Genomic DNA, 14,812 nt, shown 5'->3' on the forward strand with positions numbered 1-14,812 from the left:
TTCTAAATGAGCTGAAATTTCTATTAACTCAGGTACTGGTATTTCTCTCCCAAATACCTGATTTTAAAGTGAGACTCTATGTTGAAGGTATGAGAAGAACAAAGGCTCTCGTAACAAAAGCTGCGCATGTTGGTGTCTCTGGTATTCCTAAGAGCTCCTGCATATGAACGCTGCTGTTCTTGTTTTCATTTCTTGAAGAACTGGACTTGTTTCAGTTATTTTTACTTTTCTTTGTCTTTTTTGGGGGGGGGGGGGGTTTTTTGAAGAAAAAAGTTTGAAGAAACTCAAATATTTCCAGCTACCTTCACGCATCCCTCAGATATACCGCGACCTGCGTGACTGAGGATTGTCTCAAGTTGTTTATTAAATTGGAAGCCGGAGCTCGATTGTGTCAGTAGCGTTACGAGAACAAACTTTTCCAAGTTGTATCGGACTTTTTTTTTTCTTTTAATTTCAACATTCGACACGGGTGCAGAGCAAATTATGAATCCCGGCGCTTAAATGACCTCTGGGTTACTCCAGTGTCTCTGACAGATCTGCAGGCGGTCATTTTACACAGCATCCGTAAGATGAACCTTTATTTTGATGGTGCGCAGCCTGTTTAATTTAGCGTCATAGTCTCTGTCTCTTCAGTTGTCGTCATCCCAGCATTTAGAGCTCAAAATGCACCTTTTAAAAACCTTCAATTTCTATTTGCTTCCTCTACACTTTGAACACGGTTGCCACATCGCTTCAATGGATCACTGTCTTCTTTGCCTGTTATTTACCGTTAATGAAACCAAGCCCAGCACAAAGATGCAGCAGTTGGCTGTGAAGTCAATTAGTCCTCATTGCTATTACAGGCTTGACATTAGTCTAGGCAGGCGTGTTTTGATGAGAGATGACAGACGACTCGCTGCTATTGGACTGCCAGACATTCCTCAGCCTTCATCCCATGGATGAAGCTATTGAAGCTGACTGGAATATGGAAACCTAACAGCTCAGTGTTTTTGCCAAGATGCCCTTCATCTGCAGAGAAACCTTGTATAAATATGGCTGCAAGGAATACAAGGCTGTATAAGCCCCAATAACTGCTGCATGCTGTGTCGTATATATAAGACTGAGCTGCCAATACGTTATTCCAACACTGTATATCATGGCAATAATGCCTAAACTGTAGGCTTTTACACACAATGGCCTTTTGTTGTGCAGGTTATTTATTGTGCTGGTGTGAGGTTGTGCAGAGCTGGTGGGTGAGTGCATCCAGGGGCTTGTATTGTTAGAGAATCAGTGGCTTGTATTTGTGGAGCTGGGAGGGTTTGTTAACAATGCCTTTTTTTATGTCCCAGAGTGCGTGCCTGTCGACAAATGTCCCCTCAGAATTTTTGTTTGTGTGCCCTTGTTGTTTGTGTGTGGATCAGGGTCAGCAAGCATAACCCTCACATTGTGTGCCCCGTCCAAATAGACGATTTTATATCAGGCACATGTGAGCATTAGTGTGTGTGTGTGTGCGCGCGCATTTTGAATATACAGTATGAGTGCAAATTATTTAGTGCGGATGTGTGGAAAGTGCCGAGCTGAAGGGGTTTACTGCCAGTCCCTCCTAATGGAGCCTTTCACTCTCCCTCCATTCATGTGACGGTATGGTGACGGGGGGGGGGGGGGGGGGGGGTGCAGGGATTAAGGGGGTAGAGGCAGTGCCTTGTTAAAGAAAAGGAAAGGGTTTGAGTGTGTCGATTGGATTAACTTGTTTGGGCTTATTAAGAGGGGAGACACAGCAGCTTGTTAAAAGCACTGCATGGGGCGTCCCACAGTGAGACGGCAGGGTCACCATTCAATTAGGTTGAAGCCCCGCCCCCTGCTCATTGTGGAGGCTGTCTGCCAGGCTCCCAGACCGCAACTGGTCCTACATACTGTAGGGAACTGGGAGTTCACCGGAGACGCTTTAACTGAGATGAAGACAGCGTAACCTCTATAAAAGCTGGATGATTGGTTTACCATAAAATAACTGCAGGACACTATGAGCGAAGGTTTGTGGGGAAATCGTAGGTTTAGTGCTGGTGCTATAATATTTCAATACCAGTCTGAGAAATGAAAGCATATTTTTACAACTGTAGCAACAGTGCCAACATTAGTGATGACATGTACAGGACGGTGGAGGTTGTCATGTCAGTAACACTCGTCCTCGTGACTGCCAGTGGCCTTGCTGCCTAAAAGACATGCCGTTCAGTCCAACATGGATGCGGTTCCTCGAAAACAAAGTCATTTACAAGTTGTGAATTATATTTGATGAAGCACAAGCAGCCCTGAAAGAAGTTCTCCTAAATAATAAGCAATGAGCTGATTTGTATCAGGGTCTTGTCAAAGAAAAAGCAAGCTAGATTAGGAATCTGACACAATTTTTGCCTTTTTTTATATATATATTTTACAAAACCCAGCTCTATTATCAGAGCCTCGCTCTTCCTTTCACCTGAGCATGTCTTGCTCAAAACGCACACATGCACTCCGTTTATTCACCCATGACCACCCTGTTACACCCCGCACTTGGCAGGATGCTTATCTGGACAGACAGCTTTGGGCACGGGGAGCCATCTCCTCTGATCTCCTCTGCAGTTTAAGAACCTTTTAACTAAGAAATAGCCCTCTGCCAAGCCCACCGCCTCTTGATTCCGGCTTATTCCCTCATCTCATGGGACTGATCTTCCACCCCCATTGCAAACCCAGCAGCCGCCTTATCAGAACGGGAAAGAGCCGATAGACATCCTGGCTTTCGAGATATCCCCACACTGGTGTAATAGGAGACCCGTGAGTGGATTTGATGGGCCAGTGAAGTGCAGGTGGGTTTTCAAGCGGCTGAGAGTGTGTACGTGCACGCATTCTTCAGCACATTCAAAGGCATTGACCTAAGTATGACAGGCTATTTTAGGGCAGCTGGCTGATGGGTCAGAGGGTTTTGGGTTTGGACATAATTTCCTACCACTGATAGACATCTGCTAAGTAGTACAATGACCTAATAGGAGGAGATGAGGTGAAAAGGGGACATGACAAACAAGCCAAAGACTTGCTCCTTCTGCCTCGCTCTTAAAGGCAATAATGGGAGAAAATTGGTTCTTGAAATTGAATTGAAAAAAAGCGGGTCTCTTTCAGCAAAGCATAATGCCTCTGAATACATTTGGTGCGCAGCAAATGGAGAAAAATGGACGGTAGTTACACGATTGTCTTTCATTTCAGAGAGGGAAAACTGTGGAAGTATCTCCCCCCTAAGACTAGCTTTTAGTCTCAATCTACACCATGTGCACCCTTCCTCTCTCTCAACCACTATCCTTTAACAAATGGGCTGTGAGGATGGGCTCATGGTGAAATTAGTATCCTCACAGAGAGAACACACAGAACGGATTATGTGAATAGCCAGTAATGAGCTGAAAGTGCCAGTGTGTTTGGGCCAGGCCTGCCTGTGTGTGAGAGGAAATGGCACGGCAAGCGACCTTTTTTGCTCAAGCACCTGGCGAGAAATAGAGTGGCCCCTCTCTTCCATCTGCAGTGTGTGTGTGTGTGTGTGTGTGTGTGTGTGTGTGTGTGTGTGTGTGTGTGTGTGTGTGTGTTTGTGTGTATATGTCTGCGTAAGTGTGAGAGAGAGGAAAAGGGTGAACTGTGAAATTACCCAGACAGTCAGAGTATAAAGGTGTAATTTACTTACATTTGTTTGGGAGAAGTTTTGGGTTTTTGGGGGGGGGGTTTTGTCTGTCATCTAATTTAATGAAAAATTGTGTAGTGTGTGTGTGTGTGTGTGTGTGTGTGTTCATTTTCAGAATTCTTAACAGTAGTTTTGTGTAAAACCAGCCTCTGGTTAACTATACACCTCAGAAACCACACGTGATACATTTGTTGAATTCAATGTTCTTTGGTTGTGTTAAACAGACACAGAGGATGTGCACAGCAGCTTTAATTGTTGTATTGATATCAAATATTGCATGGAAAGCTTGTAACAAACTTGTGCAATTGAATTTGACGATTAGTACTTTTTTAATTGTGTTGTTTTTCACCGGTGATTCACATTATTCTTGCTATCACGATGAGAGAGAGCACACGTGCTGGTCCTTTATGAACTGCCATTAATTTATCTCGTAATCATTGTGATTGCTTTCTTTCATAATAAAATGATAATCTATAAAACTAAGTAATGGACCGATGGCAGGTGGCTAAATGTTCATTTAGTGATTCGCTGAGAAAATAAATAACAGGGGACAAGCCTGTGACAGGCGCATGAGAAATCATTTTTCAATAATCTGCCACGCATCGTAGCAGGAGACGCTGGCGCTGACAGCATAGATGAAATACTCGCCTCTGTTCTTTGTTTTAATATGAGAGGAGACCGGCCCAGATGGCAACGATAGTGTTTCATATCGACGCGTCCTGGACGACAGACTCAAATGCTTGCTGGGTTTAAAATAAAGGCCGTGTCCAGGTGTGAGTGGACTTCTCTAGTGTCTGTACAGTGAGAGCGAACGCTTCCTGGAAACCAAACAATGTCCGAACTAAAGAGGAGAGAAACTTGACCCTTATCATATCGAAACACTTTCAGGACCTAAAAGGCTTGTTTCGGCTCTTCTCATCTGCCACGTTATCCAGGTAGAAGGTATCAGTCATCATTGTGCTCTGTGACACTGGTATGCTGCAGATGAATGATACCCTCCATGCGGCTGGATTGTTGAGGGTTCTTACGGAGGGAGCTGTAGCTTTCTATTTTTTATATATAAATATATAAATAAAACCGTGTCCTCTGTGTTTCCACTGGGGCTGTGATGGGCTTTTTTAGAGGAAACAAGCAGCAACTGCCTCCCTGTTCCTGAGTGAAGGTGGCTGTGGGGAAAAGGGGGAGAGTAGAGCTGGAGATTTATGGCCTAGAGGGAGATTGATTAGTGCCGTCACTAGCCCTGATGTACGGTTGGCAGTTTCCCCCTCCCTACCCATTGCATTTGTTCACACACACACTCATGCAACCATAAGGTACAGAACACAGCTACACATGCATCCAGACACCACTGAGTCCCCCAGGCCCTTGCTGACAGTCCCCCAGAGCTGTTGCATGTTAAGTTGTAGCAGACAGACTGCTGTTTTCTCAGCATTACCATTTTTTTTCCTGTCCATAGATAACGCCATCAATCACCACATACACACTGCACTGAAAGGAATGTGCCCGAATGTGCTGAAGCGTTGCTATTTTCCGAGTGTGTCTCTGTGTTTGTTTTGAGCTGGGTTTCATAGACAGGAGATGCGGTTGAGTGGTTGTGTGTGTGCTGTTTTGAAGCTGCAGAGTGACTGACCTGGACTGTGCTCTGAACCCATGTCACCCAGCCTGCCCCAGCGCAGGTGTGTGTTTATCATTCAGCACACAGAGCTGAGAATCAGGAAATTGTAGGCATGCTTTCCCAATTACATCCTGGGTGAAATTGCTAGCCTTTTTAGCTCCTGCCGGCTTACCGGACATGGCCGCAGAGCTTTGACCTCGAATCATCCTGCTTAAATCACTCAACATTCCTCTTTCTTTGTCTCTGCTCCAGGTTGGCCGCAGAACTCCCCCGGCTGTCGTACTGTGCCCACCTCGCCATGCTGGCCTGTCTGCAGAGGAGGCAAAACCCTCCACCCCAGCACCCAGTGTGTGCCAGCAAGACCCTGGAGCCACCGCAAACCCTCGGACGGAAATGTGAGTTAACACAGTGGCAGGGAGTGATGGAGGTCAGGAGTTCAGCTCGCTTGAAGCCGAGGAATGAAAGAGTCTTGTGTTTGTCATTTGTGTTTAATCTCTGTCATTTATCAGTCACGGTTAATGATAGAAACGGGTAATTAACCCTGACTGTAAATAAGTGAAGGAAAATAGACTTTCCGGTTTCTGTTTGTCACTGTGTTCCCTCACTACTTGGAGGAATTCTAAACAGTTTCACTGGCTCTGCACTTACACCCCGGATTGCCATGTTGTTTGGCTGCTCATTGTGAGGGAGGCTGTTTAGCTGTGCTGATTGTGCAGTCGTGGCAACAGCGCTGAACAGACAGTGTTTAACGTGCCTCACTGGCCCTGGGTGACCCTGAGGGTCTGTAAACATTTACAGTGTCTGGCCCTGGCCGTGCCGGCCGCCTGTAAAGCATGACAGCTGCTCTGTTTGCTCCCCAAGCACCTCCCTCTGTCCACTCACAAAATGGTGTAAAGGGACAAAGATGAGCCAGGCTTGAAAAGTGTTACAGAACCGGCAAACTAGTTCTAACTAGTTCAGGATTAGTGAGCTGTGGCACTCAGGCATCTCTGGAAGGTGAATTGCATCATAGTTTAGTTGAAGCCGTTGGATAAGCCTTTTACAGTGAGAGGCTGTTTTCTGATGAGACAAAGAAAGGTCTTGCCTCCTTATTGAGCGCTCCCTCGTCTTTAGTGGTCTTTGTTTACATGGCAGGCCTACAAGCTACCTCAAGCAGATTAAAAGGACTGGCGGATGGGGAGCAGGGGAGCACTAACCCAAGAGTTTTTACCTCAGCTTAGAAAGGCTTATGAGGAATAACAGGTTCTGTGCTTCTCCATCAGTGGAACATTGTACCAGGCCTGTAAAGAGGCTCGGCAGGATCTGAGGGAAGAACGGAGCTCAGCCTGTGTTTTAGGAGACTGGGTTCTACCTCCATCTTCAGATCTTGAGCGTTTTTTTCATTTTTTGCTTTTGTTTTTTTTCTTTTTCCTGGTCTGTATAGATTTTTCATACTATGAAAGAAGACAGAAATAGAAGGATGAGTGCATATTGAAGGGGCAGCTCTTTAGTCAAGTCAACTGGACTCCCTAATGAGGCTTCAGGGAGGTGAAATTAAAGGGTGGACCGAGAGGGACAGCAGAAAATAGAATCAGAGATGATGAAGATGGAGAGAAATGGGGAGGAGCCCTCAAAAGTCATCTCGATCGATCCCTTCCCCATTTCGCTGGATTAGCCTTTTTCTTCATCGGGCTCTTTATGGAGGGGCAGCCAGTGGAGGTCAGGACTCAAATCAATAGAGAAAAAGAGCAGTTTTCCCTTTGCCCTCCTTCTTACTGACCCTCAAACTCTTTTTCTCTTTCTCACCTGTTAACCCCCTTGATTGAAAGACTATTTCAGTGGCTGAGTTGAGGTTCATAATGAGCGTATTTGAACATAATAGGCTCTTTCTGTGTCATGGGGAGTGGAGAGCAAGGGTCGGATTTCCACGACTGCATAGCTCTCCACATGGCAGTTGCTCATACAGGTCCAGAAAAGGTGAGGAAGGACAGAGGGTGGGTCTAGCTGCAGTAGTGGGCGCGCTGGGATCGTGGCAGTGGGGCTGGTCCCCTTGACTGATAGTGTGCGGACCAGTTTGTGCCAGCATAGAAGGGGTATGTGGGTGTAAGGTGACACGGGCTCTCCACAGGAGGTTGTAGAGAAGAATACACCCCTCAAAGAGACAGAGTGAGTGAGAGCACAGGAGGGGGATTACCTGGCTGTGAGGCAGAGGTGAGCTGTGTCATTTGCATCTGCTGTCCTTTATACAAAAGAGGTGTGTGTGTGTGTGTGTGTGTGTGTGTGGGCTGGGATGGCAGAACTGTTGGGATGAGAGGGTGAGGAGGGGTTTAGAAAAAGCCCCTGCATGCAGATGCCGAGTGGCTGCACAGTTCATTGATGCGGCTCCCATTAAAAATCCCTCATACCCTCAATAAAAAAGGACTTAACTGGCTCTGCCATCAGCTGGAAGCGTTCAGATCGGCTCGCCAGACAATCAATTTCCCCCAAGCGCACAGAGCTTAGTGGGAGAAACGGGAGGCGGAGAGCAGGATGTTTCCATTATCACAGCCCGGGCTCAGGGGGGTGGGGTGAGGTACTGTAGAGCGGTGGGAGAGAGAGGAGCCAGCAGCAGCAGAGGGAGATGGGGAGAGACAGACAAGTGGAGAGGAGAGAGCAGCGGAAAGGTAGACAGAGAAGCTGGCTTTTCAAAAAGCCATTGACCGCCTGCCCTTAAAAATATCATATTGGATTAGCTTCACAGGGGCGGCCTTTTGATATTTTTTTTCTTTGGCCGTAGAATTAAAAGGAGTGCAGAGCATTACTTGAATTATAAATCATAGGCACTTGCTTTCACTGCTCCCAAATTCCACGCATATGTGGCTGCACTCTCCAGCGCCAGCCCCTGTCATTTTTAATTAAATCCCCCTTATGGGTGACATTTGTAGCCTGCCCCCTCCTTCGTCCTCCCCTCCACGTCTCTCTACCGCTGCCCTAGATGGAGACATAGAAGGCAGAGACGGCGATGGAGCCAGGGCCTCTCATCGTGCGGTGCCCCTGAGAGAGGGCACCCATCCAGACAGATGAGAGAGAAAGGCCCTGCAGGGGGAGACGAGCGAATAGATGCAACTGACCCCGGCCAAACCCGGCCAGTGGCGATTTCCCTCGCTACCTATCCTTCTCCTTGATTGTCATCCTCCTCTGTGGGTCTGAAGGTCCAGGGAGCAGGGGTAAGCGTAACAGCCCGCTATTCCAGCTATGAGTAATACTGAGATGGCTGGGCAGCAGCAGCCGCCACCACCACCACCACCACCACCCTGCCTCCTCCCAGCCCCAGACAGCAATTACTCTGTCACATGTCAGCTGAAGAATAACAGGTTCAGAATCCTTCAGTTGACTGGCTGATGGGGACGTTTCTGCTCGGCTTTATTTTTTTCCAAAAGTCAGCCATCTGCAAATTTTCATTGGTTTGTTCAATTATCACTATTATCAAAATGTTAATGCAAAGGCCTGGCATTTTACAACAACAGGAATGTCATCGTCACTCCAGGCGTGCTCATTTGTGTTCTTTATCCTGGCGTGCTACAGATTTTGTCCTCGCCAACCACACAGCTCACTGCCGCTCCCATATTTGTCCTGTGATTGGATCAGGCTTCGGGCTAAACCTGGGTGTTTCCTCGTGTCTCTAACCATCGCTGAACTTGGCTGCAGCTCGTACACGCACATACACACAGGATTTAGAATCATTTAGGGGTTACTTATGTAACTTAATTAAGATGAAACACTATTTTACATCGTGCGGCTTTCAACTACAGGGGAAATCAGATTTGGAAAAGTAGATGCACCTTAACAACGAGTGTAAAATCCAAATTTTTTTTCAGCTTCTGAAGGAGACATTCACCGAACAGAAAGAAAGATGGAGTAAACATGCAGCAGTAACCTTCTGTGACACCACCCAGGAGGCCTGAGGTGCCAATCAGCCAGGTGTAGATGAGAAGTTCCCAGAAGACCTGATATCGTACGTTCATGCTATGTCAGGCAAGGTTCAAACCTCTACTAGATTGATGGACAGAGACAACCTGGCCTTGTCACACACAGCCTCAGGACATGACATGGACATTCACCTGGGGATTGTAGTTTTCCTAATAGCCCTGTTCCTCTGCAGGCAGGGTTGCAAGTGCCACGAGTTCGCTTTGCTTTTAGCAGCTTCTCGTCCGAAAGCTTCACCTTCACCGTGAAGGAATTCATGCACGTAATGACCTGCGGTCACCTCTCACTGTCTGTGGAGTTACGAGAGACACAAGAGTAGAATTAGCTGGCAGGATAAAATTGCAGCATTGTTGCTGTTTTGTGTATGGAGGAGGGAAGGGGAAGGGAAGGGCTGGATATTTAGAGTAAAAGCTGAAATATCAACCTTTACCCCGATTACCTCAGTACCCTAGAGGTGAGGGGCATAGAGTAGAACAGGGGGAAAAGAAATGGAGGCAGAGAAAGTGAAAGGGAATCTGCATGTGCTTGACCTTTTCCCACCGACTGAACTACCTCCCTTCTATCTCCCATTTGGAATTCTGCAGAGTGCCCACGGAGACTGTCATTATTCCACAGTCTGCAGCAGAGAAGCAGAGGTCATGAAGTATTTTTCACGGGGAAAGGTGATTGACAGCCATCCGTGGCCTTGTTCCTTCTGGATACCTACTTATAATCTCATTTTGGGGATCACTGGCTTTGCATAAGCACATGAAATATGTCATTCATATATTGCTATATTTCAAAATACAGAGTTTAAGGTGGTTTGGTAGTCTTCCCCCATGCACTCTACAGCTTCTCCTGTCATGTTGGCATCTCAGTGCTGGCACACGGAGGATCATTTCCGGCTGGTGGCTTCCCACAGTGCCATGCCTTCCCTCTGCCCTCTGCCTTCTGGTGTGAACACGGGGGGCGAAGCAAGCTTATTGCCTTGGGAGGTGAGCTTGAGGAAGAGGGGCTCTGCTTTAGTTTTGGTCACAGCATGACTTGGGTTGAAAAACAGGTTCCTGGCTCCAAAGCTTCCAAGCTGGCATTTGGGCATCCCAGGTGCAAGGCATCGACACCCTCTGTCTTCGCCTGCCAAAGAGTGCGGGGGTGGGTTGGGTGATGTGAGCGGGGGTACAGAGAGCGTCCGCAGTCCTTTGCTGTCCCACAGGAAATGACACTCTGCTTGTGCCATCTCAGAGTTGAGCCCACAGCCTGACTGAGAGAGGCATTCAGGCGCTGCCACACTCTCCCGGGAGGACACTTGGGTACTGTTCAGACCTGTATTAACATGCATCCTTGATGACCCCATCAAGTCAGACAGCTTTAACCATGTCAGTTCACACCTGGTGTCACAATGCATTCACACATTTCTCTGGAGTCGAGTGTATTTCAAGTATAAAAATCTATTCATATGTGACGATGGATCGATGCGTTGACATGATGCATAACTATTGATGCATGTTTTCACTGCTGTTCCAACATTATCTGCATCTTCTGTTATGAACATTTTTACTCTGTAGGTGGCAGCATACAGCGTTAGCTTGTTGCAGGCCGACTAAAGCCTATTTTTTTTTTTTGTGCTGGTTTTCATTTTACTTTACCTACTTGTGTTGTGGACAAGCAGCTGTATTTTCCCTTTGAAATGATAACTTCATTACAGAACACGCACGGACGCATTCATAGAAACGTAATAGATTGTTTGACACTCCTGTGATGAACCAAATTGCATTGCAGTCATTTTGGAGGCATCAAAAATCCTTGTATCATTTGGTGAAAGACTTGATGCTGGATTATATCAAGGTTTCTGATTTACATTCTGAGAGAAGATGCATGAACCCATATTTTCTGCTTGCAGAGATATTTCCTGTACCCAGGCTGATGGAAAATAAAAGAGAGAGAAATCATAACAATACAACGGGGTCTATATCTTGATGCGTTACAGGCAAACCAACTCGCAAAAGATTTGTCATGATCTCATGCCTTTATGGGCTTTTTCTTGCAATTTTCAGATGTCCTTTAATTTATCCTCAGTCACAGTCATGCAGACATGGCTCAGAGAATGTTTCCATATTTTACCCAGACCGTCTAAGAATGTGGCTTGAGGGATCAGATCTTAACGTGCCTTAGATGGACGTTGATGGCAGGTCTGAACGGTCTTGGTGGTTTTGCGTGATCTCTTCATTACAAAACCAGAAGGAACAGCTTTAGCACTTGTGGAAAAGGAAGAATGATATCCATGCCTCTTTTGGCTTCTTTTATTCAATTTCTTTTAGCGAGTTTATTTTCATTTCAGCATCACATTGCAGCAATTAATCAATATCTTATTTCTCTTTTGGTATTTCTATAAGTGTACAAAATCCTTGTTTAGTTCGACAACACACAGAAAGGTTTTATTTGTGACCCTGGGGGGTTGCAGCAGGCACATATTGGTGTAGAAATTACCTGCCATATCTATCATCTGTTAATTTCCACTTTAATAAGTCCACATGTTTTAACGTCTCAGCCATGATTGAAATGCACAGAGGGTAAATACTGATCAATATGTTGTTGCTAGGGGTCTCGCTGTAAAGAGTTCAATTATGCAGCGAGAATGCCTGATACGTTAGAGCGAGCACATTAAGGGTAAAGAGCAGACGGCGGTACAGTTTGCCGAGTCGATGGTAACGTGGCGCTAAACAACCTTTACTGTGGTTTTTCTCCGTTCTACGGTAACAGTGTGGAGTTTGGTGGAGCATGCATGCAAGCGCACAACTGACCACAGCACAATGTTGAAATCTTGGCTCCTGTGGGATTTTTAACTACAGCTCATGTGGTTTGCTCTTCCGGTTAATCTCATGAAGGCCATCCTCACGTGCATGGGGGTGCATTGTCACTTTAGCTTACAGAAATAATGAATCACACCTCCTATAGGTTTAGAAGAAGGGCGTCTCGGACTCCGAGTCAGACTCTGAATCACACTTTTTACCCTCGTAGAAAATCCACTAACTGTATGTTTAACAGCATCAAAGTGTTTTTTTTCATCTTTTCAGTGTTTCTCAATGACAGAATCCTCAAGAGCTTTTCACAGTAAATTTACTGATTTAACAGATCCATGGAATGACAGTTTATAAAATAAGAAATTAAATAACCCCTTAAAGAAAATGCATTGCTTCTTCAACCTCTCCCTCTGAAAGTCTACTGACATTCATCTTTTATCCTCTCCTCTCCTCTCCTCTTCTCTCCTCGCCATGTGTACTGCCGTCGAGTGCCTTGTTGTCTGTGCAGTGTTAAATATTAATTGGGAATCAGTGAACGACTTGTCTCTTAAATGATAGAACAGAAGGGCCCAGGCTTGCCTCAGGCAGCCTGGAGGCGCCTTTCTTCTTCCATTTACCTGCAGGCCTGTGCACCAGCACTTCCTGGGGTCTGACAGGCCAGCCCAGGCGCCTCCAGCCTCCCCTCCTCTCTCCTCATCTTCCTCCACTGCCTTTTTTTCTCCCTTCTTCTCTGCTCAGCTTCCTTTCTTATCTTTGTATGTGCTTACATTTGCTACCTCTGGGGTCCTTTGCTCCAAACCTGTGTGTGTGTGTGTGTGTGTGTGTGTGTGTGTGTGTGTGTGTGTGTGTGTGTGTGTGTGTGTGTGTGTGTGTGTGTGTGTGTGTGTGTGTGTGTGTGTGTGTGTGTGTGTGTGTGTGTGTGAGAATGTTGCTGGCTTGTGGTTGTACATGTAGCCCTTTGAGAAAATAGTGTCACAGTCTTGCATCTTTTCTTAAACACAGGACAGGAGGGGCCTGACATGGAGGATTTCAGCTCGTTTGGCTCTGCTCTGCATTGCTCTCTGCTTCCCTACAGGCTGGTTTAATCTCAGTTTCCTCTTGCTGATGTATCCTCATAACCTACCTCTCAGTTTTGCTCTTCTCCATCAGCTGCGTCATCTTGAGAGGACAAAATAACGGCAGCAGCTTCTTCTTGATGCTGGGGCTAGTTCTAACTTGTGGATGACCCTATGGGATGAATTTAATTAGGCTCTGATGATTTGCTTTTTAAAATCACACCAGTCTGACCTGTTGCTAGTTCTGTATGAGCCCAGCACAGCTTTTCACATGGTTCAGCGAGGTTATATCAAGAAATTGCAGGAGTGGATGTTAAATGAAGAAAGCTGGAGAGGGAGTGGAGGGCAGCAGAGAGGCAGAGATATAAATGGAGGCGAGTAGGGGGTGGGGTTGACTTTGATGCCATAGGAATGACTTCACAGGCTCATGAGCACAGGCCTAATCGCACATGACAATATCGGCTGGTGTGCCAGTCGCAACGCATAACCACCCTGCTGCTTGTGCTGACTCGGGGTATTTGCTGATAAAGCTCTGCTTTCTAGACCATGCTGTATGCACAATGAGGGTGGCCCAGGCAGGCCCGAGGGCTGGCTCATCACAGGCAGCCCACAAACTGGGGGCTAGCTCCCCGTATCTAGAAAGAACCATACACTCCGCCAAGCCCTTTGGCCAGACTTGATTATTAAACAGAGCTGTTTTGTGCTAGATATAGTTATTTTTCCGTGTTTAAACTTATTCTGTTCTTCAACCAGGCCTGTGAATGGAGACAGTTTGTATTTAAAACACCATCAAGGTTGAGGGTTTCAATTCAGTGTGAAAAATTCCCACTGCAATATTGAAATACTTCTCTTTTTTTGGCTGCAAAACATGGAGCCAATTCTTTTTTGTTTGCTCATTTTGTGTATGGTTTGTAGTGCGAGTTGAACATGTTGCTCCATTTCCTTTGTTTGTTTGGTGCACGGGTGTCCCACAAAGGGCCTGACATGGCTGCTGCTGGCCTGCATTCCTTAGCTGTCCAGAGAGGACACGAACTACCCTCTGCTGTTGTTTTTGCGGGACACTCAGCTAGATCATCAGTAATTAACACATGCAGCATGAATCCACAGGGATCCTTTGTTTGGCTCTCTTTCACACATGCTGTGATTTCATGCATTGGATGTAACATAATGACTGAGCTAATAAGGTGTCTGACAAAATATCTTTCTCCTTTTCTCACTTGAACGGATATCGTCACTAATAATTCCAAGGAAAGTGCTGATCACGTTGTTTTTAATTCCAGAGAGGCAGTAGGTCTGCTACGGTGGTGCCAGTGGTGTTAATGGGGCAGGAATGCAGGACGAGTGCTTTCCCACGCTGTTAGTTTTCTTCTGCCTGCCGCGTTTGAGACAAGGCTCTGGGCAGGCTAGGCTCTGCTAATGCAGCCAGAGTGCAGACAAATGGAAAGTGACACTTGTGTGTGTAGAATGGTATTTGTGGTGACGCTTTGACTACAGATAATAAAGTGTTCACCCTGAGGTGATTTCGCCCGGCGAGCGCCCCAGATGAAACTCACTTACTCAGAGAGGGAGACGGAAAAGACAGAGAGGGGGTGAAGAGACTAGAGCCTGACTGATATATTGGTCGGCCATGTTAGTCTTTCACCGATGGACTGGTATCTACATCAGATCGTACCTCATATGTATATATAAATATGATTGGTTGTTGTAGAATAGGTGTAAATATCTCAGTTATCATCGTCGTAAT

General features: G+C 46.2%; 1 protein-coding gene across 1 annotated transcript in view; it reads left to right on the forward strand.

The window, feature by feature from the left end:
- Positions 1 to 14,812, forward strand: part of fam222aa (family with sequence similarity 222 member Aa) — a 44,316-nt gene that overhangs the window by 19,808 nt on the left and 9,696 nt on the right. The window contains exon 2 of the mRNA XM_086206086.1: positions 5,541 to 5,683. Within this exon, the coding sequence (XP_086062212.1) occupies positions 5,587 to 5,683 (97 nt within the window). The 5' untranslated portion in view covers positions 5,541 to 5,586. The remainder of the gene's footprint in view (positions 1 to 5,540; positions 5,684 to 14,812) is intronic.

This window comes from Aulostomus chinensis, chromosome 6 (assembly GCF_037954235.1).
Source record: "Aulostomus chinensis isolate RoL2024-O1b breed Wild chromosome 6, RoL_Achi_v1.0, whole genome shotgun sequence".
NCBI classification, from domain to species: domain Eukaryota; kingdom Metazoa; phylum Chordata; class Actinopteri; order Syngnathiformes; family Aulostomidae; genus Aulostomus; species Aulostomus chinensis.